The 25,220-nt window shown below is 34.7% G+C and overlaps 1 protein-coding gene across 1 annotated transcript in view; it reads right to left on the bottom strand.

Moving 5' to 3' along the window:
- shi (dynamin-1 shibire) overlaps positions 1–25,220 on the bottom strand; it is a 169,858-nt gene that overhangs the window by 59,782 nt on the left and 84,856 nt on the right. Inside the window, exons 6-9 of the mRNA XM_089104675.1 lie at positions 18,507–18,627; positions 13,792–13,880; positions 4,401–4,600; positions 1,882–2,027 (exon numbers count right to left, since the gene is read on the bottom strand). Coding sequence (XP_088960801.1) covers positions 1,882–2,027; positions 4,401–4,600; positions 13,792–13,880; positions 18,507–18,627 — 556 coding nt within the window. The remainder of the gene's footprint in view (positions 1–1,881; positions 2,028–4,400; positions 4,601–13,791; positions 13,881–18,506; positions 18,628–25,220) is intronic.

Genomic DNA, 25,220 nt, shown 5'->3' with positions numbered 1-25,220 from the left:
TAAGATACTATTAAAGGACAAGAAACCAATAAAACAATACCCGTACTGAAGACTGGAAGCAAAAAGGAAATAGAAGAAAAAAGAAATTGACCGAATGCTCGAGTTAGGGGTGATAGAACCATCAAATTCAGAATATGCAGCACCAGTTGTATTAGTCTCGAAGAAACACTGATCCATTCGGTTTTGCATAGACTACAGAAAAGTGAGTAATATTTCCGAATCAGAAGCGTGCCCAATACCAAGGAAGGATGAAGTTCTAGAGTCAGTTGGCTCCGTAAATTTTATATCAATAGACTTGAGAAGGGGATATTAGCAAGTGAAATTGGACCCACATGATTCAGCCAAAACTGCCTTTATTACTCCATGTGGGTTTTACCAATTTAGATACATGCCATTCAGACTAAAAGGGGCACCAGCAACATTCCAAAGGCTAGTAGATTATATTTTAGATTCTTTACCATATACAAGAGCCTGCTTGGATGATATTATACCATTTTTGATCTCATTCAAGGAAGATCTCATCCAAATGGAACAAGTATTAGCCAGACTGAGGAGAGCAAGATTAGCTTTGAATGTAGAACAATTTAAATTATTGCCGTCACAGACAGAATACATAGGAAACAAAATAGGAAACGGTATAATAGCCCCATTAAGGGAAAAAACAGAAAAAATTAGAAACACAGCAGTTCCGACCACAAAGAAAAAAATTCGGTCATTTTTGGGGTTAGCAGGATATTACCAAAAATTCAAACCAAATGTTGCAACGGTGGCTACACCTTTGACAGAATTAACAAGGAAGGGGGCCGTAGACCCCGTTAAATGGTCACAAATTGAACAAAATGCATTTGATACACTGAAAGATACTCTTTGTGGCGAAAAAATACTGAGAAATCCAGATTTTTCCTTACTATTCCTTACAAACTAAAGAGATAGTTAGAAAACCTTATCGGTAAACTTTGGCTTTAAATGTGACCATAGACCATCCGATCACGTTAGTATAAAGAACCGTTGGAGTAACCGCAGAGATCCCACTAATTTGGGGCCTTTTAAAAGTGGTGACCCCCGCACGTTAAACATCCAATAAGTGGTGCCAGCGGTTCCCCCCCCCCCCATCCAATATTCCTGAACTTTCAGTTGGCGGAATGTAATTTTTAAACTTAAGTAAATACGACACTTAAAGTTAGCGGTTCTTAAAATTAGTGTGTTAATGGGTAACGAATAATTTCTGACTTTTCTTCTATCCTGCTTCCAATGCAAAATTTTACTTTCAGTCTTACTATTTTTTGTGCATCGACGAACGACATCGGTTGTTCGTCGAAAAAGTAAAATTCTTATTTTTTGTAGTTAGGACCTTGAAACTTCGACGATAGGGCTCTCTGATATGTTGAATCTAATACTTTGATTTTTATTAAGATAACTTGCCTTTTTGATGGTGTATCCCCCCATTTTCCAAAATTAGGCAGATTTTCTCAGGCATTTGATGGGCAATTTTAAATTCAATGAATTCTATATATTTTGAATGAAAAATATAAATTCATTATAAACAAAAAACAAATATCATTTCCAGTTTAGCGGTCATCCCAAAAAGTTAAAAACTTGTCGGACGGGGTGGCAAAAAAATATCTGGAATCAGCACAAAAGTCAATCTTTTTGATGCTTTAATTGTTATCAAAATACATTTTTAGAGTTCCAGTTACTATTGGCCCGGGTCACTCCTTGGTTTCAGTTCTTTACCACGAACTGTTTCACGAGTAACGAAAATTTGGGAATTTTCTTCTATCCCGAACCAGTTTTCCTTTTATCCCGAACCAGTTTTCCTTTTATCCCGAACCAGTTTTCCTTCTATCCCAAACCAATGCACAAGCTTAGTTTTAGCCTTACCTTTTCTGTGCATAGACGAACGACATTGGTCAGTTCTAGTATCACTAAATCAATACACTTTAAGCTTGGCTCTTTCATTCGAGATATTTGACGCTTCACAATTGCTTCAAATGCCTTATCAGGAGTAAATAGACCCACTCTAACACCTGGAAAGATATTCATATTCATTTATTGGAATACCCATAGTAGGACTAAAAAAATCAATGCTAAATTGTGCTACTTTAACAATCACAACGAAAGCTCACACAAGAAAAAATCACAAGAAAAAAAAAACACACACAAAAAAAAACGCAAAACACTTAGGATATTGCCCTAACGAAATAGGTTAGTCAACTGCGAATCAATATACGGTCTAGAATTCCCACTAGCAAAGTAAGAAGCCGTTGTGTCCAGTCTGAAGAACTATACCTCATCAAAAGACATCGCCTCAAGCTCCTTGGCAACAGCTAGCGTCGTCCCAAAGATGCGATATGTCGGATATGTCGAGACGTCCTCGTCTGCGAAAGTGCTCCATCCTGGAGATGACAGCCGGGAGGAAAGAAAAAGAATCACTGTCAAAATTCAAAGAAGACTAGAACCTTGGAGGCTTGTGGAGGCATGGTTGAAGATGCAAGAGGGAGTGGTTGAAGAGGGTAGTTGCAGCCGACAGACCGAAGTTGCCGTCAGAAGTGATTCCAAGATCCGTGGGTGCCGGGTGTCTTTGACACCGGGGTGTCGGGGTGCCGTTGGTGCCGGGAGACACTTTATCGTCTGGTTCCGGCCGAGAGTAAAATAAAAAACGAAACAGGGCAAAAAGGAGTTTGCAAATCTGTTGGTACCGTACGTCACTAGACGGTTCGCATTTTATTCTGACGCCTAGCAAGTCTGCTGATCGGTACGGAAAGCGGGGGAATAGACCGAAGCTTCTCGTTTACTAACATTACTTTTCTGAATTTCACTATTAGATCATGTCTTCGATCGAACAAATAGTGCAAGTTCAAAAACTCAAAGATATTTCCATAGTTGCTCTTACGGAGCCCAAGTGTTATTTAATGGCATGTTTCCAAGATGGCCCAGATTAACCAGATTTCGGTTAATCTGGGCAACATTCTGAACAGCCCAGATTTGAAAAAAAAGAAGCAAAACAGCCATTTGAATAAGAAGTACAAGAAACTATCAATGGTAAGTTCGAAGAAACTACTAATAAAGAGCATGTAAAAACTGGTTTTAAAGAACAGTATACCAACTATAATGGGATATTTGAAACCCGATTGAAATTTGTCATTTGTTAGGATAAAAAATAAAATAATGGCTTAAACTGGTTTTCAAATAACTTTTCACCCCTTGCACCCCTTTTCTATGATTTTCGTAACGGCGACTACCTCTTGTGAAAAAAGAATATATTTTAAAAACAACCAAGACATGGGCTATTAACTTTTTTTTCTTTTATTATTGGTACACACACAGAATAATAATATAACAAAAATACAATTATTTATAATACAATATAAATAAAAGTTATGAACAACAATTATTTGGATCAAGGCAAAGAACGAAATAAGTTGTGCTGAGAAGACAGATCATAATTTGATTCTTTGGTTCTTAATTTTGATCTAGGAAGTGGTTCTATGTCCAATAGACCGTTTAATGGGAGACGCAGATGTGTCCCTCCACCAAACTACGATGCAAATCGCACCCTCCACCAAACTTCGATGCAACGCGTACTCCCACCAAATTCGTCTCGTACCCATGGGAGTATGGGTACCAGAGCTTAGGAAACGCTGGTTTAAACAAATGTAAAATTAGACATAGACAAAGCACCTAGATTTATTTTTATTTGCAAGAATAGAAGATTTTTCCAATAACTAGATTTTTCCAGGCATAGCAACTATTTTATAGAATAAGAGGCCGCTTGCGACCGCTCTTATGGTCTAATATTGACACAACGTTAAGCTGTTTAAGTTGCTTTCAGGCAAAATAACTCTTTTTACGGACTGAAACCGCTTAGAAGGTTTCCCAGATTAAAATGGAACCCACTCGGACCGTTTTCAGGTCAAGCAAATATTTTTACACACTGAGAGGCCGTTTTTGGCCGTTTGGTCTAAAACGGACTCAATTTAGGCCATTCTACTCACAGTTTTAAGAGGCACAGAGGTCGTTTTCAACCATTATCGCTGTCTAATATGGAGACGTAGATACGTGGTTTTAGCCACTTTCAGGCAAAGGAAATTTTATTTTACAGACTGAAAGGCCGTTTGGACCATTTTTATGGCGTAAAACGGACCCAATTTAGACTAGTTGCACCTCAAGCAACAGTTTTTTTACAGGAGGGGAGGCGGTTATAGACTATTTTTACCATTTAATACGGACAATATATAGGCCGTTTCCAGACTAGGCACTTGTACTACATAAGAGTTCGTCAAAACAGAAATAGAAAATGAACCAAAAGAAAATAGTTAGACAAGAAAAATCGTTGAAAAAAAAGAGACAAAATAGAAAATAAACAAGAGGAAAAGAAAATATAAGAGGTAGTCATTAACCATGTATGTTCCTGATTGCAAAAGCAATTTCTCGCCTCAGCTCCTTTTCATCGAATTCCATCTTAACAATCTCAAAAGGGAAGCGCTCATGAAAGATACGGTTGATTTTGGCGCCGCTACTCAGCTCAATTGTATTGATACTCCCAGTTCCACTACCCTCAATCGTCCTCTCGAAGTCGCTCTGCAACTGCTGAATCATCCTAAAAAAAGAGAGATCATTCTTATAATCTTATCAGAAAAGACAGATATATACACAAGGGATTTTTTAAGGGAGGGGAGAAAAAAAATAATCATGAGAATAATCTTAGAAACCCCAAGATTTGGTGGAAATGGGTCTGAAAACTTTCCTTGTGCACTACAAAATTGCTGCTCGATTTCATCGATGGATAAGACATGTGGTTAAGTATTCCTGGAAAGTTCTAAACTCCATCTTGTTTAATGCTTATGCTATACCCACCTCCCTAGATATCTCCAAAAGGGTAGTTTATTCCCATAATTTAATAGCAGCCCAAACAGGGGCCTGCAGCTTTTTTCACCCTCTACAGGCTATTCTGTAAACCATTCTAAGCATACGGTCTGCTTCCAACATGAGCATCTAAGCTATTTAAGTTAGTTTTTCAGAATGCACTGGTCTCAAGCCTCTTTGTCTATAGAGCATAACGTTTGATGTCAAGTCACAAACTAAAAGTAAAGTATATTGCCCTCAATAGCACAATACATCTTCCTACGAACCAGTATCAACGGATACATGAGTCGGCCCTGATTTCATTGGTTCCTCTTGTGTGACACATACTTTTCATTTGAGAATAATAGATCGGACCGGGAAGTCTCATTCGTCCATTTTATAATTCAAAAAAATTGAATACCCCACCTTCTAAATTGACATTATCCACGTAGTGCAGATGCCGGTCTCCTAGTTCCCTGCCTTCAGCTGATTGAGGGCAAATCATCTGACGATTCCCCTATTTTCCCCTCAGCTTCTTCTAGGTATCCATTTGGAGCACACAGTCACGCCACTAACTCCCGTTTCAAACGAAATAATCACCGACGCCAGGACTCAAACCCCTGTCCTTACGGACGCAGGATTTCAGGTACAGCGTGCCAACCACTCGGCTAGTTAAAGCCACAGTATAAAGATATAGCAGTAAGTTGACCGCAGATAATATCTGGCTCTTCATTCTCGGTGCGCACAAACAGCTCCTCCCACTTCTTCTTCCATTAGCGCGTACAAACAGCTCCTCTCATGTGATCTGCCATCAGCGGTCGAATTACCGTGGAACACGTATTTTGGTAGAAACTTTCTCAAAATGCCTTTGAAACCAACTTCGAGACCTATTTTTAATTCCTAAAAACATCTAATAATAACATTGCATTACTAATTACCAATTTTCATATATTTATTGGAATAAATTAATTTAAAATTAGTTTCTTCAAAATTTAGTGTTCCAACGTTGAAGCCAAGTTTCGCATTCAAGAGAAATCTGACTTGTCTACCCATGAAAAGATCTAATGTCGCTTATGTGTCTACGTCTCTGGAGCACTCGCACTTCGGTCCGGATTTTTATAATGGGTGAGATAGCGAAAGATCATACTGCCTATAATTTTTATACTGTGGTTGAAGTTGACTACTTGGATTGAAAAGTTTCTGAGTCACAAGATTTATTACAAGCAGTTCTCACGTACTTCGTGTCAATAATTTTGTGTTTCGGGAACCAGCATTTATAACGTACAAAGCTCCGAAATGGCTATTTACTTAGACGCGCAAAAACGAAGGACCATTGTTTGGAGAAAGTCAAAAGTCAAAAAAAGTTATGTTTGAACATAACTTTCCCCCTCATAAAATAAGTCTACTGATTGGCAATGAAGTTGATGGTCATGAAGGTGGTTAGTATTTAATAGATGAAGTTGATTTTTAATAGAAATACACAAACAAATTATGTACCAAGAGCCAAAAGAGAGCTATGCTCACTTGAACTACTTTCTAAATATTAAGGTTTATGCTCACTATGCATGTTTTTGACCGTTTTTAAATAAACCGCGTGCCGTCTTCAATTTTCGACTAAAGATGACATTTTTGGTATTATTCGATAGCTGAGACTTAGATTTATGAATTCACCGAATTAGCCTACATTTTTGAAATATGATTCAAATTTTATTTTTGACAGAAAAATGCTTTTTAGAAACAGAGAATTTTGCGACTAATCTGAAGCTACTATTGTGACCGAATAGACAACGTATTTGTATCATATTGTTCATTAGCTTCAGATCTATGCAATCACCGTGCCAGATTTCTTATATTACTTAGACGTTTCTGTAGAAAATAACGTAAACTGGCAAGAAAACGCAAAAAATGTTCAATTGGTACAAAAATAGATGGACTTCGCTTCGCTATTTCTCATTCAAAGAATAAAGGGCGGATCCTTTCGGAAGGCTGTTTGAAATGCATTTAAAGTGGGCGGCTACCGTTTTGTCTACCTGTCTAGAAACTAGACCCCGAAGCCGCACCGAAAAATCGGCGGCGCGCCGCAGAAAAAAAACGGTGGCGCGCCGCCGAGCTTGCATCAGCGCGCTGACGCCGCCGTCTAAACTAAACTAAACTAGAACTCTAATTAAAACTCTAAGTCTAAGCTAAAACTCTAAATTAAAACTAAACTAACACTTCAACAAAAACTCTAAACTAAAAATCTAAGCTAAAAACACTAAACTCTTAACTAAAACTAAACTAAGACTCTAATCCAAGACTCTAAGCTAAAACTCTAAACTCTTAAGTAAAAATAAACTTTAAAAAAAAATCTAAGCTAATACTCTAACCTAAAAATCTAAACTCTTAAATATAACTATAATAAAATTCAACTTTAACAAAAACTCTAAGCTAAGACTCTAAGCTAAAACTCTAAACTCTTAACTAAAACTAAACTAGAACTCTAACAAAAACTCTAAGCTAAGACTCTAAGCTAAAACTCTAAACTCTTAACTAAAACTAAACTGAACTAGAACTCTAATTAAAACTCTAAGTCTAAGCTAAAACTCTAAACTCTTAACTAAAACTAAACTAAACTAGAACTCTAACAAAACTCTAAGCTAAGACTCTAAGGTAAAAACTCTAAACTCTTAACTAAAACTAAACTAGAACTTCAACAAAAACTCTAAGCTAAGACTCTAAGCTAAAAACTAAACTCTTAACTAAAACTAAACTAGAACTCTAGCAAAAACTCTAATCTAAAACTCTAAACTCTTAACTAAAACTATAGTAAACTTCAACTCTAACTAAAACTCTAAGCTAAAACTCTAAACTCTTAAATAAAACTAAACTAAACTAGAACTTCAACAAAAACTCTAAGCTATGACATGGTAAACCACGACAAAAGGGTTTAGAAGGGACATTAAGAAAAGAAGTTGCTCTGAAATGCATTTTGAAAGGTATTTCTTGGTGTTGAGATATCCAAAAAGCTGTAAAGTAAAGTTGTGGGTGAAAAGGATGGATGCTTCAAATTGTAAAATGGGTCTAGGAGGGACTTTAAGAAAGTAACTTGCTCTGTAATGTCTTTTGAAAAGTATTGCTTGGTGTTGAGGTATCCAAAAAGTTGTAAAGTAAAGTTGTGGGTGAAAAGGATGGGTACTTCAAGTTGTAAAATGGGTTAAGAAGGGACATTAAGAAAATAAGTTGCTCTGAAATGTCTTTTGAATGGCATTTCTTGGTGTTGAGGCATCCTAAAAGCTGTAAAGTAAAGCTGTGAGTGAAAAGGATGGATGCTTCAACTTGTAAAATTGGTTTAGGAGGGACATTAAGAAAGGAACTTGCTCTGAAATGCCTTTTGAAAAGTATTGCTTGGTGTTGAGATATCCAAAAAGCTATAAAGTAAAGTTGTGGGTGAAAAGGATGGGTACTTCAAGTTGGAAAATGGGTTTAGAAGTGACATTAAGAAAAGAAGTTGCTCTGAAATGCCTTTTGAAAGGTATTTCTTGGTGTTGAGATATCTTATAGCAAAATATTTACGGTTAATTACTACGACCTGTTCGCCATATCTCTTTGATTAGCCTACTTCATCTAAACCCAGTGAAAACACCCATATGCATACGTTTTTAACTTCCGTTAAACCATGAGCTACACTTTCAACCTTAAGTATCAAGGACACCTAAAATGAAAACTAATTCATTAAATTGGTCAAGTGCAAACTTACACAGCCATATACGTCTTAAATTAGTGTGAAAACCCGATAATTCATTTTTTAAGGAGAAAGATCGCCAGTTTACATAATGTATTCCAATAGGAAAGTTCGTGGTCAATTTCAAAAATAAAGAACTTGTGCTGTTAAAGAGCAGAAAATGATCAAAAAATAAATAAATCAGCATATAGCCTTAGAAAGAGTTGTTTCCTTGTATATTCGAGCAAAACAGAAATCAGAACCAAGTTCAGCAAAGCTCTTTTCTTTGAAAAATACTTTTATGGAATGCTTCTTGAAAAGAGCTTGGCTAGACTAGGCCTAGCCTTGATGTTACTAGGATTTTTGGCATTCCAGGATCTTTTAACCATGAAGCAGTTTAAAGGTAAACATTAATGATTCTAAAAGAAAGTATCAATATATAGTCTGCCGTATTGGTAGTTTTGCAGACCTGATGACTTCCACTGATAGCCTACCTTATGTAAGCTAAGGTAAGACACCTAGTAGGCTGCGCAATTTGCTTGAATATTTAGATATAAATCTACCTCATAGTTATTACATAATAGTAGCATATACCTTTTATGCTTTTTTTATATTAGATATATAAATTAGTCAGGTGAGCATTGTCTGACTGAGAAACTCTAAGTTACAAATATTTCCATTTACTCTTATAAACAAAGCACTATAAAGTTAAAACAATAGACAATTTTTAAACTTCAAATTATTACAGATAAGCAGGAATAAAGTTACACATAATACTTTTTGGTTTTCTTATTTAATATATGATCCACTAAAATGACATACAAAAGAAATTACATTACCCCACTAATACATAGAGACAACAACAAAGTCATACAGATGGCTTTCCATAGTTCCAAATGCAGTTCAGGCAACTTGGTGGTCACATATCAATCCTAAAACTTAGTCAACCTACCTGAGAATTAATGTGACCAGGAAAATTATGCTCAGGATGCTTCTTCATCAGCAAGTTCTGTAGACATTGTCTGTTATGAGTCAACCCCAAAAATCTTAGTCATCTCTATTGTAATGTTTTCCTTGTATATTCGAGCAAAACAGAAATCAGAACCAAGTTCAGCAAAGCTCTTTTCTTTGAAAAATACTTTTAAGGAATGCTTCTTGAAAAGAGCTTGGCTAGACTAGGCCTAGCCTTGATGTTATTACGATTTTTGGCATACCAGGATCTTTTAACCATGAAGCAGTTTAAAGGTAAACATTAATGATTCTAAAAGAAAGTATCAATATATAGGCTACCCTATTGGTAGTTTTGCAGACCTGATGACTTCCACTGATAGACTACCTTATGTAAGCTAAGGTAATACACCTAGTAGGCTTTGTGATTTGCTTGAATATTTAGATATAAATCTATCTCACAGTTATTACATAATAGTAGCATATACCTTTTCTGCTTTTTTATATTAGATATCGAAATTACTTGGGTGAGCATTGTTTGACTAAGCAATAAATATTGTCATTTACTCTTATAAACAAAGCACTATAAAGTCAAAACAATAGACAATTCTTAAACATCAAAATATTATAGAGAAACAGGAATAAAGTTATACAGAATACTTTTTGGTTTTCTTATTTAATATATGATCCACTAAAATGTCATACAAAAGAAATTACATTACCCCACTAATACATAGAGACAACAACAAAGTCATACAGATGGCTTTTCATAGTTCCAAATGCAGTTCAGGCAACTTGGTGGTCATATATCAATCCTAAAACTTAGTCAACCTACCTGAGAATTTATATGGCCAGGAAAATTAGGCTCAGGATGCTTCTTCATCAGCAAGTTCTGTAGACATTGTCTGTTATGAGTCAACCAAAAAAACTTAGTCATCTCTATTTTAATGTTTTCCTTGTATATTCGAGCAAAGGAGAAATCAGAACCAAGTTCAGCAAAGCTCTTTTCTTTGAAAAATACTTTTAAGGAATGCTTCTTGAAAAGAGCTTGGTTAGACTAGGCTTAGCCTTGATGTTACTAGGATTTTTGGCATACCAGGATCTTTTAACCACGAAACAGTTTAAAGGTAAACATTAATGATTCTACAAGAAAGTAACAATATATAGGCTACCCTATTGGTAGTTCTACAGACCTGATGACTTCCAATGATAGCCTGCCTTATGTAAGCTAAGGTAAGACACCTAGTAGGCTTTGGGATTTGATTGAATATTTAGATATAAATCTACCTCATAGTTATTACATAATAGTAGCATATACCTTTTATGTTTTTTTTATATTAGATATACAAAAAGCAGTATAGTAAAGTTGTGTGTGAAAAGGATGGGTACTTCAACTTGTAGAATGGGTTTAGGAAGAACATTAAGAAAAGAACTTGTTCTGAAAAGATATAATAAAGCCATAAAACAGTGTTAAGAAATGGGGGCTCAGGGGCCTTTTGGGCGCCGGGGGCCCTTGGGGAGCCGGGAGGACCTTTGGGGACCGGGGGCTTCCTTTGGGAGCCCGGGGAACCTTTGGGGACCGGGGGCTTCCTTCGGGGTTGGGGTAGGGGGATCGGAGCCCTTTGGGGTTGAGGTAGAGGACCTCACGACACTGTTCAAATACAACTTGTGTGTTATAACGACCACACTCAAAACCTCTTCTAAAACATCTTTTAAAATGTCTCTAACTGTTTCGCCGAAATAATTCCCTAAAATGTCTAAAACGGTTTCGCCCAAATAACCCCTAAACGTAATTTCATCGTGTTCCCTTTGTTTTTGGCATCCCTGCGCTGTCACATTTGAAATTACTAAGAAACCTTTTCCCGCGTTAAACTCTTCAGATATTAATAAACTTTGCCCCGGAAACAATTCTGGTCGAACTCCAAAGATATTAATAAACTTCGTCCCGGAGACATTCTCCTTGGAAACAATAAATTAATTCCCCTTTCGTGAACCAATAATTCCCCTTAGAAACAACAAATTAATTCCCCTTTCGTGACAAATCAATCAATCATGACATCATCTGTTAGACTCAATAATCCAGAAAACATCCATCAAAGTGTGAAAAATCCTGTTTTTCCATTCTCACTGACAAAAACCATAAAACATACATAAATTGCTGTTGACATCCATTAATGTGAGAGAATTCCTGTTTTTCATTCTCACTGAAAAAAAACATAAGACAGACATAAATTGATGTTGACATCCATGAAAAACATCAAATAAATTGACCAACACTCATAACCGTCCAAGAAACATCCATAAAAGTGAGAAAATTCCTGTTTGGGAGGCTTTTTGGGGGGGGAGGGGAGGGGGGGTACAAGAAAACTACAAAAATAAGTTTATATAATCTTTGGGACGTTTTTACTAGTAAGACGAAATTTCAGGGAGGGGTGGGTCAAACCCAGCAACACCTTGCACTTGGAGACGGCTTTGGGCATTCATATTTTTTTTTTATCGACAAGCATGACCTTGATGGGACTCTGGCATAAAATTTAAATATCGTTTATGCTTGGCTCCTTACGGAGTAAACCAGTTTTTACGGTACAAAGGTGATTTTGCCTTTTCGAAAATTTTTTGAAATAAAAAAAAAATTTATACCTCTGAAGTACCTACGGTCAACGTCCCTTTACCACATTGTTTGAGGTCTGTACTTCTACATCTGTATATTTTTTAAAGAAAGGTTCAGGTTCTAGTGGTCTGGTACGGATATATATATGAACTCTTTTATTTTACAACAAATGTTTTGTTTTGCAATAAGAAAGCTATCACCTCACAAAAAGCTTGTCAACAATGCTCTACAAACTTAACCGACGGGGAAAACAACCTAGAGATTATTGACTTTAAAACAAGCATACGACAGATAAAATGGGTTAAATTTAAATAGAGCAGTGGAAGAAGCTTAATTCAGTTTAAATCCGTCTTTTCTCTCTTTATTTTTTTTTTTAAATGGGAAACCAGTGGGAAATTATAGAAATTATTTTATTTTGTAACGTTTTTATATCCCCCTAAAAATGGCTAGCTAACCCGAATCAACCATATTGTGCAAGCATCCTTGAAGGAAAAAACTGGTAATTTGACTAGAAAACAATCCTTTCAGATTTACAGCTAAACCTGAAAAAAATACCAGGTGCCAAAAACTCCTCAGCCGTTATTTCTTTCTTTTTTCAATCTCACTTCAAAATATTATCAGAAAACCTTCGGCTCAGTACATCACAGTAAAATTTCCGTAGACCGAAGTTGTCAAACCTACATGATAAACAAGAATAAATTACATTGGTTGGCTTTGGTCCGCCCTATATTTTACTTTTGACCAATAAACCACGCCGATTGAAACATATAGGAAATGAAAGAGTTGTAAAAAGCGCCACCATAACGGAATAATTTGGATGGAGCCGATCGAAATGAGTCTTTACATAACCGTTAATACCAAGCCATTTTCCTACAAAAATTCAAAGACAAAGCAAACAATTTGGAGGAGGAAAGGGACGAAGGAGGTATCTACCTTTACCCTTTAACGTTTTTTAAACAAACCCCAGTGCTATAAAGGTAAAATGACAAATGATGAATTAAGATGACCCGTCGTTGATTTATAGCATATTAATAATAACAAAAGTGTCTGTTCATAACCTATATACACGAAAAAGATAAATAGTGCCAAACAAATTCAGAAAAAAATCATGCAAAAAAAAAAGCCGTTGCCAACAGTGTAAATCAGTCGGCTTCTCAATAATATTTGACAGGTGAAATTCGTAATATTTTTCTGATCAAAGTCAAGACATCAAAATATTAGATGCGATGCTACCCCTCCCTCTTTCATTAATTAATTTAAAGTTGGAGGTAGCTTTAATATCGGGTCTAGAAACATAGTCAGGAGACAAAGCCTCCGCCTCTTCCTTGTTTAATTAATTTCAAGTCGTGAGTAGATTTTAGTCTCATGTCCAGGAACACTGGTAGAAGCCTCCCCCCACTCACAAATCTTTAAAAAACTTACTGCATCATTGCCTTTGTCTTTATTGATGGATCATCGGGTCTAAAATGCTTGAACTGTTCTACCTCCTTCTCCATTGACAACAGTTGTTTTTTTTTTTATTTGTCAAGAATTATTTAAATTATTTGTCAAGAATTATGTGTCTTGACAAATAATTTTTTAATTACTATTAAAAAGTAATGCAGTAACTTTTTAATAGTCGAAAATTCATAGGGCTAGTGCCCTTTTTAAAAGCCTCCCCCCACTCACAAATCTTTAAAAAACTTACTGCATCATTGCCTTTGTCTTTATTGATGGATCATCGGGTCTAAAATGCTTGAACTGTTCTACCTCCTTCTCCATTGACAACAGTTGTTTCTGAAAGAGAAATAATAGGCAAAACAATATTTAAATGATTACAACAATAAGTTATAACTATAAAAATAGAGCTAGTATTATTACAGAAATTTGGCGGGCTAGATCCGGTCTTTTACAAAACCTTTTGTTGCTCATAACCCTGAAAGTCTCATGAGATGGGATGTCGTTAAAGCTAGAAGAGAATGCTATTGCTTTAGGATTGTTACATTCTTCCCAAATACTAAATTTAAACTTATTTGTATAGGCCTGTTTGTACGAGTTCACCATTGAACTTTCTCTTATTTGGAAGCATAGAAAAGATCACAAACGTTAGAAGTTGTTTTGGTAATTAAGTGAAACCTGGAGATTAAAATTATAGAATAGGACTTTCTCTGGCAAGGGTATTTTTATGTCCAGTATTCCAGTTTCAAATAGAAGAATAATGAACAGTAAAGGAGGTCGATAATCCTTAGTGAAAGCGGCAGAAAAATACCCTGTCTACATACTACTAGGTCTATCTTTTCAAAAATTGAACCCTGGCACGATCTAGTTTCCTAGAATCTCTTATAATTTACATATATTTCGCATATTTTTGTGTTTTTGAATTTGTACAATAAGATGCTTGATGCAATTAGATAATGATCAATTTTATGGGTAATTATCCCATACGCCCGTGCTAAACCGAATGGTTGGCAAGCCAGACTCACAAGCGAAGGCTCGTGGGTTCGACGTGGGTTGACAAGTCAAAATTCCACCCATCTTCAAATAGGTACCTAGAGAAATCTAGGGGAAAACACGGGAAACGTCGAATGATTTGCCCCTAACCAGTTTTGGCATTTCCGGCCGGGGGAAGAGCACCAGAAGACCGGCACTTGCGCTACGGCACTTGCGATGCGGCAGGGCATCATTAACGCGTATATGATAGTTTATTTTTGTTTTATGCTGTACAAAAGAAGAGAACTTTCTCAATACAATATAGTTTTATAATGCGTCCGATATGCAATTATTTACCCTATGAATGAGTTATAATTTATATTTATCTTATATAAATTATATAAGATAAAGTAAATTATATAAGATAAAGAAAAGTAAATTAATCATTTTTTTTAGTGTTGCAGTGACTGCAAAGATTAATGTAAACATGTGTACAGTATTTAAGGAAAAAATAGGTTATGACAAAACAGGACAAAATTTCAAAGAGATTTTTTTTTCTGGTTTATGATTTACACAACAAGTTTTTAAAAGAAGAACATGAAAAGAGAAAAAAACTAGTAGTTTTATTATAGAATTTGAACTCATTATATCTAGAGTGCTGCAATATATATTAGCAAAAAACACTCAAATATAATAAAGGTCAAATAACAAAAATAACAATCAAATTGAAAAAAAAGAGAAATAACCCTTGATAAGATTGGCCCCATTAGCGGGATGTTCTGGCTTAGTGTTGCCATTTCATCAACAATTGCTAAAAATTTTGAGTAAATCTTCCAATTTACGTGACAATATTATGCCAATAAATAGTTTTTTTTAAGAAAAGATTGTTATTTTTTTAGTTCTATGCTTAAAATTTATCACAAAGAATATCATGTAATTAATTCTGACAATTAATATGATTATAATTAACATGATTAATAGGTATGGTAGTGCTAGACTGAATAACGTCGATTTTATCTATTGAGCTAGAGCAAGAAAAAGATTTTCTGGTAAACCAGAGTCACACTAAATCTTTAACCTTGAAATCATGATCCTAATCTCTAGAGTTTGGCAAAATAACCATTCTTTCTTAGACCCCAATAAAACCAGAGAAAGTAGTTGAGCGAGCTCTAAGAACTAAGACCATGCTATCAAATTAAAGTATTTGGCATGACTTCGAGTTAACGGCGAAAACGGACAGCGATATTGGAAAGCAGGTCGTCCTCGTCTGGGGTGGGAGGACGTCATAAAGAAAGATTTAAAGGAAAGGGGAACTTCATGGGAGGGTGGAAAAAGGGAGGCTTTGAATAGATTGGGATGGAGGAGGAGCGTGCGTAGCTGTGTTGGTCTCAGGCGGCTTAGTACTGCGGTGAGTTGTTAGTAGTAATAGTAGATATTGGCGAACTTGAAGTCTATATTTCTTTTCTATCTGTAACTAAATCCAGTAAGTGCTATCTAATATGTACTGTTATTTAATATAGATGACGTTGGCCACAATAGCCTAAACCCACCTGTGAAAACAGAGGCAAGTTCTTAAGCCCATCAACACGAAATATAAAGTTACCTTTTTCCATGTCCCCCTTTTTCAAATCGATCCCCCTTACTGTGAGAAATAAAAGGTACACTTAGCAATACTATAATGCGAAAAATATTCGTTAACAACGATAAAAGACTTGCCCCCCCCCCCCCCCCCTGGATCGAGTTCTTCATCGCTCTTCCCCCTGAATCAAGTTCTTCATCGTTTTTCCGCTGAATCGAGTTCATCGTTCTTCCCCCTGAATCTAGTTCTTTGTTGGCAGATTTTGTCTGAGAAAGCCATTTTTACATATAAAATACTTTTTGCTCAAAGAAAAGCTGTCAAAACATAAGTTGTGCTGCTAAAGTGTCGGCAGCCTTTGGAATTCTGTCTAATTCTGCTACTGGCAGCTTTGGAACTTTGTTCATACCTGCTAGTCCCCCTACACTTAGCATGTTATTCAAGATCTGTCAGAGATATGATGATGATCATAGAATTCCGTACAAGTTTGCAAAGAGTATGTCCGAGAGTCCACGGCACTCTCGGGTTCCCCTATGATTTGAGATTAGATGTGAGGTCAGTGCTATGTAAGGGGATTATGTTACCTTAGCTTTGTTCTCAAGAAGCTTTTCCTTGACAATGATCATTTTCACCATGCTTTGCCGGCAGTTTGTCTAAGCAGTAATCTGCTGCTTCATTGGTTTAGCCGTTACTCCATTTTCTGTTTCGTTCTTCCTTGGTTAAGCAATGGTTTAGTTCAATTTTCATTGGTATTGTTTTTCGCATTATTGTACGAATGTTTTTGAATTCTCTTTTCTGCAATACTACATTTATGTTCAATACCATCATAAAGAGGAGTACAATGTATGTTTATTTGCATGTATGTATGTTTGTATGATGTATGTTTATATCTATAACGTATCCATAATAATAGTTGTATAGTAAATGAACATGTAATAATAGTGTATGTATAATGTAGTGTAAAACAATTTTTCTTTACAGTTTTTAGCTGCCTCGCTATGCTAGTGCAACTGAAATGCTTCACGTGCCTACTTTTCACGAGCTCAACATGGTCTTCCGTGGCCTTACTCTACATAGAAGACTCCCTTCTTTTAATAATGAGTTGATTGCCGTTCTACGCACTCCAATTTAAAAATTTTCGATCTCACTGTGGAAGAGTCAGATTTCCAAAAGTGGTTATTTATGTCCTTTACCTGATAAGTGATCTTTTGGAATTGGACCAGAATACTGTACTTTATTTTGTTTTGACCAGACTACATCAAGCCCCTTGAATATGTCAGCCCCTTCCTAATAAAACGTCCACCTAAATCCATGATCAGAAGTTTCCCCAATTTCAAGATTTCTTATCCTAATTTGGAAGACCATAGGCCTCAAACTGTTTATTCTAACTATAAAGATTATCAACTATGACACAACTCCAATTTCAAAAAGCTGTAATATGTCAGCCAAAAGAGTATGGATAACTTATAAGAGTAGGAAATGATGCTAGCGACAATAAAATCGCGACGTCTAACGTTTGGTGTCTCTTTATCATTTTTCCTAATTTTTGTTATTAACATGGTGGGCCAACTCTCTGTTGGTGTTGATCGAGTGATTACCGCTTTATCCTTTAGCCCAGTCCTAACCTGACAATATAATCAACAAGCCTCTTATGAAAGGCTTACTTGGCAGATTACAGCCGGTAAAGTAATATTAGAAAGTAATAATAGAAAGTAATATTAGAAAGTAATATTACAGCCGGTAAAGTAATATTAGAAAGTGCACTTACCCCATCAATTTTATAATTAGGCCGTTGCAGTTCCGTAGTAAGTAATGACAGTATAGTCAGCAGAAGTTTTACTCCTAACAGTAGTAAGTTTTTTCCGTAAAAAAAATAATTTCCTTATCCGTTAGTATTATGTAAAAAGAAATGATAGGTTACCTGTAGTCTATCTCGAAGTGCTGGCAATAAACCTCTAATATTATCACGAAAAAAATTATTATATTACAGTATTATTTATTTAGTCATTTACTTTGTAAGCTGGTAATAAATCTCTAATATTATCACACACACACAATTTTTATTATGTTATATTATTATTTCCTTAGTCATTTTCTCTATTTTTTTTTTTTTTTACTAGTAATAGTAATAGTGCCAGCTCTCTTAGAGCTGGCAGTGAATTTCTTAATATTATCACACAAAAAATTATTATTGGAAAAATTATTATTATATTATATTATTATTTACTTAGTTATTTTTTTATTAGTTATAGTAAAGTAAAGAAATGATAGATTACCTGTAGTTTATCTATAAGAGCTGGCAATGAGTCTCTAATATTACGGTATAACAAAAAATAAACATATATTTATTATTATTTACTTAATTCTTTATTATTTTGTTTATTAGTAATAGTCACGTAAACGAAATGATAGGTTACCTGTAGTCTATCTCTAAGAGCTGGCAGTGAATCTCTAATATGGTTGGTCAGCTGCTGGTTTAAAACTCGTTGTAAATAAGGAGTGCCCATTCGATCTGCCATGTGACGGTATGAAGGGTGGCTGCAACAAGAGCAAATTAGTTAGCAATATATTGAACAACATCTAGCGGCTACACTAAGGGAGCATTAAAAAACACTGAACATTTGAAATAAGAAAATACCCAAAATCAACAATTTTTTTTTTTTAATGAAACAGTCTAAATCATTATTCTAAATGTGGGACGCTAGAGGTCAAATCTCCTCATCATATTGATTAGAAAGACCTCTCCCGATAAGTTGGAAGTTTTGGGCCAAAAACGTTCCACACAAAAGACCCACAGACTTAATTAACTAACCTATTTAAGTAATTAACTGACTATTTAACTAACTAACCAATTAAGAAATATGCAGTAATCTAATACCGTAAAACCATTGATAATATTGTATGTACGTCCTAAATGATAACCCATCCTTTTGTTCCAACTGTATATTTTAGGGATACATACCACTGAAAATGGGAGGATATTTATATTGCTTTTCGTTACTTTTAAACAGATTGGCATCAGTTCTAAATCACAAAACCAGAACTCAATAGCTCTGCTCGGGCTACAAAATAGCAGAAAACAAATGACATAACGGTGTCATACCTCCTTTTGCAAAATCAAATAAACACGCGCCCGGTAATTAATTTCTCACAAATAGTCGTAAAAATTTTTGTGTTTTTGCATATAGGAGCTTGAAACCGTTGCAATAAGGTTCTTAGACACGCTGAATATATTCATTTTAGGGTAAAAGTTAAGTTTGTAGAGAAAAAATCCATATTCGACTATTTTACATATGCATCTAATGAAGAACTCGATTCAAGGGATGGGGGAGTTTTTTATCGTTTTGCAAAAATTAAATAAACACGCGCCCGGTAATTAATTTCTCACAAATAGTCGTTACAATTTTTGTGTTTTTGCATATAGGAGCTTGAAACCGTTGCAATATGGTTCTTAGACACGCTGAATATATTCATCTTAGGGTAAAAGTTAAGTTTGTTGAGAAAAAATCCATATTCGACTATTTTAAATATGCATTTGATGAAGAAATCGAATCAAGGGGGGGGGGAAGTCTGTTATCGTTTTGCAAAAATAAAATAAACACGCGCCCGGGAATTAATTTCCCACAAATAGTCGTAAAAAATTTTGTGTTTTTGTATATAGGAGCTTGAAATCGTTGGAATAAGGTTCTTAGACACGCTGAATACATTCATCTTAGGGTAAAAGTTAAGTTTGTTGAGAAAAAATCCATATTCGACTATTTTACATACGCATTTGATGAAGAAATCGAATCAAGGGGGGGGGGGTGGAGTCTTTTATCGTTTTGCAAAAATTAAATAAACACGCGCCCGGTAATTAATTTCCCACAAATAGTCGTAAAAAATTTTGTGTTTTTGTATATAGGAGCTTGAAACCGTTGGAATAAGGTTCTTAGACACGCTGAATACATTCATCTTAGGGTAAAAGTTAAGTTTGTTGAGAAAAAATCCATATTCGACTATTTTACAAATGCATTTGATGAAGAAATCGAATCAAGGGGGGGGGGAAGTCTTTTATCGTTTTGCAAAAATCAAATAAACACGCGCCCGGTAATTAATTTCCCACAAATAGTCGTAAAAATTTTGTGTTTTTGTATATAGGAGCTTGAAACCGTTGGATTAAGGTTCTTAGACACGCTGAATACATTCATCTTAGGGTAAAAGTTAAGTTTGTTGAGAAAAAATCAATATTCGACTATTTTACATATGCATTTGATGAAGAAATCGAATCAAGGGGGGGGGGGCAGTCTTTTATCGTTTTGCAAAAATCAAATAAACACGCGCCCGGTAATTAATTTCCCACAAATAGTCGTAAAAAATTTTGTGTTTTTGTATATAGGAGCTTGAAACCGTTGGAATAAGGTTCTTAGACACGCTGAATACATTCATCTTAGGGTAAAAGTTAAGTTTGTTGAGAAAAAATCCATATTCGACTATTTTACATACGCATTTGATGAAGAAATCGAATCAAGGGGGGGGGGAGAGTCTTTTATCGTTTTGCAAAAATCAAATAAACACGCGCCCGGTAATTAATTTCCCAGAAATAGTCGTAAAAAATTTTTTGTTTTTGTATATAGGAGCTTGAAACCGTTGGAATAAGGTTCTTAGACACGCTGAATACATTCATCTTAGGGTAAAAGTTAAGTTTGTTGAGAAAAAATCCATATTCGACTATTTTACACATGCATTTGATGAAGAAATCGAATCAAGGGGGGGGGGGAAGTCTTTTATCGTTTTGCAAAAATCAAATAAACACGCGCCCGGTAATTAATTTCCCACAAATAGTCGTAAAAATTTTGTGTTTTTGTATATAGGAGCTTGAAACCGTTGGATTAAGGTTCTTAGACACGCTGAATACATTCATTTTAGGGTAAAAGTTAAGTTTGTTGAGAAAAAATCCATATTCGACTATTTTACATATGCATTTGATGAAGAAATCGAATCAAGGGGGGAAGTCTTTTATCGTTTTGCAAAAATCAAATAAACCCGCGCCCGGTAATTAATTTCCCACAAATAGTCGTAAAAAATTTTGTGTTTTTGTATATAGGAGCTTGAAACCGTTGGAATAAGGTTCTTAGACACGCTGAATACATTCATTTTAGGGTAAAAGTTAAGTTTGTTGAGAAAAATCCATATTCGACTATTTTACATATGCATTTGATGAAGAAATCGAATCAAGGGGGGGGCAGTCTTTTATCGTTTTGCAAAAATCAAATAAACACGCGCCCGGTAATTAATTTCCCACAAATAGTCGTAAAAAATTTTGTGTTTTTGTAATATAGGAGCTTGAAACCGTTGGAATAAGGTTCTTAGACACGCTGAATACATTCATCTTAGGGTAAAAGTTAAGTTTGTTGAGAAAAAATCTATATTCGACTATTTTACATATGCATTTGATGAAGGACTCGATTCAAGGGGGGGGAAGTCTTTTATCGTTGTTAGTGAATATTTTTCACATTATACTTTTGGTAAATCTACCTTTTATTTCTTACAGCAAGGGAGATCGAGTCAAATTAAAGGGGGGAGGCAACTTCAAATTCTGTGTTGGGGGAGGGGGTTAATAATTTGCCTCTGGATGTTATAGATAGGTTTAACTATTTTGACTAGCGCCATCTATATTACAAAAGATTTTCATATTAGATAACACTTTGTGGTTTAAATCAGATAGAAAAGAAATTAAGAGCTGGCAGTGAATTTCTAATATGGTTGGTGAACTGCTGGTTTAAAACTCGTTGTAAATAAAGAGTGCCCATTCTATCTGTCATGTGACGGTATGAAGGGTGATTGTCAGAAGAGCAAACTAATTAGCAATATATTGAACGCCATCTAGCAATTATACTAAGGGAGCATAAAAAACGCTGAACATTTGAAATAAGAAAATGCTCATAATCAACAATTAATTTTTTTAAGGGAAAGTATATCTTGGATATTTATTCTGGACAATTTATTCATTTACATCATTTATGTAGAATATTTACAGGAAACTAAGAATTTCCGACTTTTGAAAAATTCTGAGGCTTTGGAATATTAGAATTTTGGTTTGAAATTTCTTTCAAAATTTCTAAGTTCCTTTTTTTCTAATTTTAATTTAGAATTCAGTCTCGAAATTCAGTTAAGACTGTTTGAGGATCTGCTGAGTAGAGATCCTTTAAAATACGTCGTACAAAATTAAATTTTTAAAAATCCTTAAATAATGCAAACTTCGGTTCGTCTGAATCCCTAACTATAAAATTAAATAAGAAAACAAATTAAATAAAATCCTTGTACGGTATACGGTATGATGTTGTTGTTTTGTATTTTTTTTTTTTTTTTTTTTTTTTTTAAAAAAAACAGAAAATTTTTGAAATGTGAAATTTAGAAATAATAAGAAAAACTTCAAATTAAGATTCCTAAAGTCTCAAGTCTCAACTCGCTCCTCTTTCTTGACTCCCACTTAAGTAAATAATTAAAATCTAGCCTAGTTTATCACCATTGTATTAATGGCATAGATAATTAAATAATTATTATATAATTAAAGACATAGATAATTGAATCACAATAATGGTTTATTATATAAATAATTAAATATTAAACTATTTAAGGACATACCATATTTAAAGACTACAATAAACAATTAAATACATAACCATTGTTTACCACCATTAGAATAAGCACTTGCAGGTGAGGGCCATAAGGGGCCAACATTTCTTGGAAATATTTAGAAATTAGTTTTAAAAATTGTGCACTAATCTCAAATAAATTTAAAATATCGCAAACTTAGTTCAGTGAAATCCCTAACTTTCAAATTAAATCTATTGAACTTTCTTATGCTACAAATCAGCCCGAAAAGCGACAAAGCAATTTAGGAATCAAGCAGCGGACATCTTTGAAATAAAAACAAGCTGTCACCCATAAAAACAATAGGCCGATATAAAGGGCTAAATATGTGAGGACTTACGGGAGTATTTTTACTCGTTGCCAAGGAATCCGAGAATCGATACTTGATTTTCGATACGATAATATCTTTACCTTTCGGTATAAGAGACGAAAAAACTGAGTCACAATTTTGGAACACATGAATTCGACAGTCGGTACTTGATTGTCGACAGTCGGTACTTGATTGCCGATAATCGATACAGCGATATATAATAATCGATACACAACAGGAAGTAAAATATTGGAAGCTACAAAGGTAAGAGTGGTCAAATATGGTTCTGAAGCATAGGCGCTCTGAAGATCGGATGAAGATTTGCTAGATATTTTCCAGAGAAATGGCATACAGATTGTTCTGAGTACCCGGCTGGTTGGCCGTATTTCAAACAGTACGCTGTACAAAAAGTGCGGAATCCCGCTTTCTAGGGCTATAATTAGAGAAATATTGAGATGGCTAGGGTACGTTCTGAGGGTGCAGGATGACAGAATACCAAAGATTGTTCTTTTCGGCCAACCGTCTAGGGCTAAACGGATATCAGGTCGTTCGTGGTTGGGGTGGGAGGATGGCATAAAGAAAGATTTAAAGGAAATGGGAACTTCCTGGGAGGATGCGGAGCGGGAGGCTTTAGATTGATTGGGGTGGAGGAGGAGCGGGCGTGGCTGTATTGACCTCCGGTGGCTTGGTGCTGCGGTGAGTTGTTAGTAGTAGTAGTAGCAATTTGACAGTCGATACGGGATTGTCGATAATCGATACAGCAATATTTTTTTATCTTATGGTATCAGAAAAGACATAGTCGTATCACAACACCCGCTATAGTGAAAACGCTCGCTGGTTAAAAATTAATTTTAGATAGTAATAATAGTTGAAAGGTTAAATAGTAGGAAATTACTAGTATTAAACAATAATTATCATACCGTTGCACTTTCATATTAAGAAGAGAACTTTATTTAACTTAGAAGTCAGAGCTTAAAACATATTATAATTTTTCCAAAATTCCATTATACCTCCTGAATATTTTACCTCCCTATCCTCACTAAGGCCTTCGGCCAACATAGTTGGCAATCGCTTGCCTAGGGAGCCTGTACGGCAAAAAAATTTGAAATATTTACCTTTATAAAACAACCAGGAGACAAAAAAACAAAACGAAAACAAGTTGAAAAAAACAAAACAGTTAGCATGAACAAAGAACGGAGTACATAATTGTTGTAACTATATCTAGTTGTAATCCTTCTAAGCCTAGGAAATACATAAACTATATTCACAAGGAGACATGTAAAAACAATAAGAACAAGTAAATTCTTTTCAACCAATGCAAAAGGGGAGAAAATATCTGATCTAGAGAGCAGAGAGAAAAATCTGATCTAGAGAGCACCACGTTTTCTTAATATTATCTTTTTTAAAGTGCAAGGGTCAACAACACTTTGAGCACTAATCGCAACTTTTTCCGAGCGTGCCAAGGCATCCTAGTATCACCAGCCTGTTTCGTATTGTAACAATGAATAGCATTACCAAATAAAACATAGTGGCATACACTTCTTATTTACTCCAAAGTTAAATGTAGGTATTAAAATCAGAGATTAGTACCTATTTAGGTAGTAATAGATTAATTAAACTTAGGTGTTAATAGGTATTAAATGAGAGACTTAAAAGACTGTGACAGGTTATATGTAAAACTGAACAACTTTAGAAATACTTATCGGCGAATAGAAAAAGATCTAATTTTGAAAAGGCCAAACATCATAAAACCAAAGAAATAAAACACAAACCAACGGGTCTATGGCCATTTGATTTGAATAAAACATAGAAAGACAGAGATAAAAAAATAATTAGGGAGGAATAGACAGTTGGAGAAACAGGCAGAAAAAAAAAAAAAAGATTATTAGAAAAAGAGAGCCCTCTCTCTCTCTCTCTCTCTCTCTCTATATATATATATATATATATATATATATATATATATATATATATATATATATATATATATATATATATATATATATATATATATATATATATATATATATATATATATATATATATATATATATATATATATATATATATATATATATATATATATATATATATATATATATATATATATATATATATATATATATATATATATATATATATATATATATATATATATATATATATATATATATATATATATATATATATA

This window comes from Artemia sp. Qi Xiang Cuo, chromosome 18 (genome assembly GCF_049724085.1).
Source record: "Artemia sp. Qi Xiang Cuo chromosome 18, ASM4972408v1, whole genome shotgun sequence".
In the NCBI taxonomy this organism is placed as follows: domain Eukaryota; kingdom Metazoa; phylum Arthropoda; class Branchiopoda; order Anostraca; family Artemiidae; genus Artemia; species Artemia sp. Qi Xiang Cuo.
This window is presented reverse-complemented; position numbering and strand designations above follow the sequence as displayed.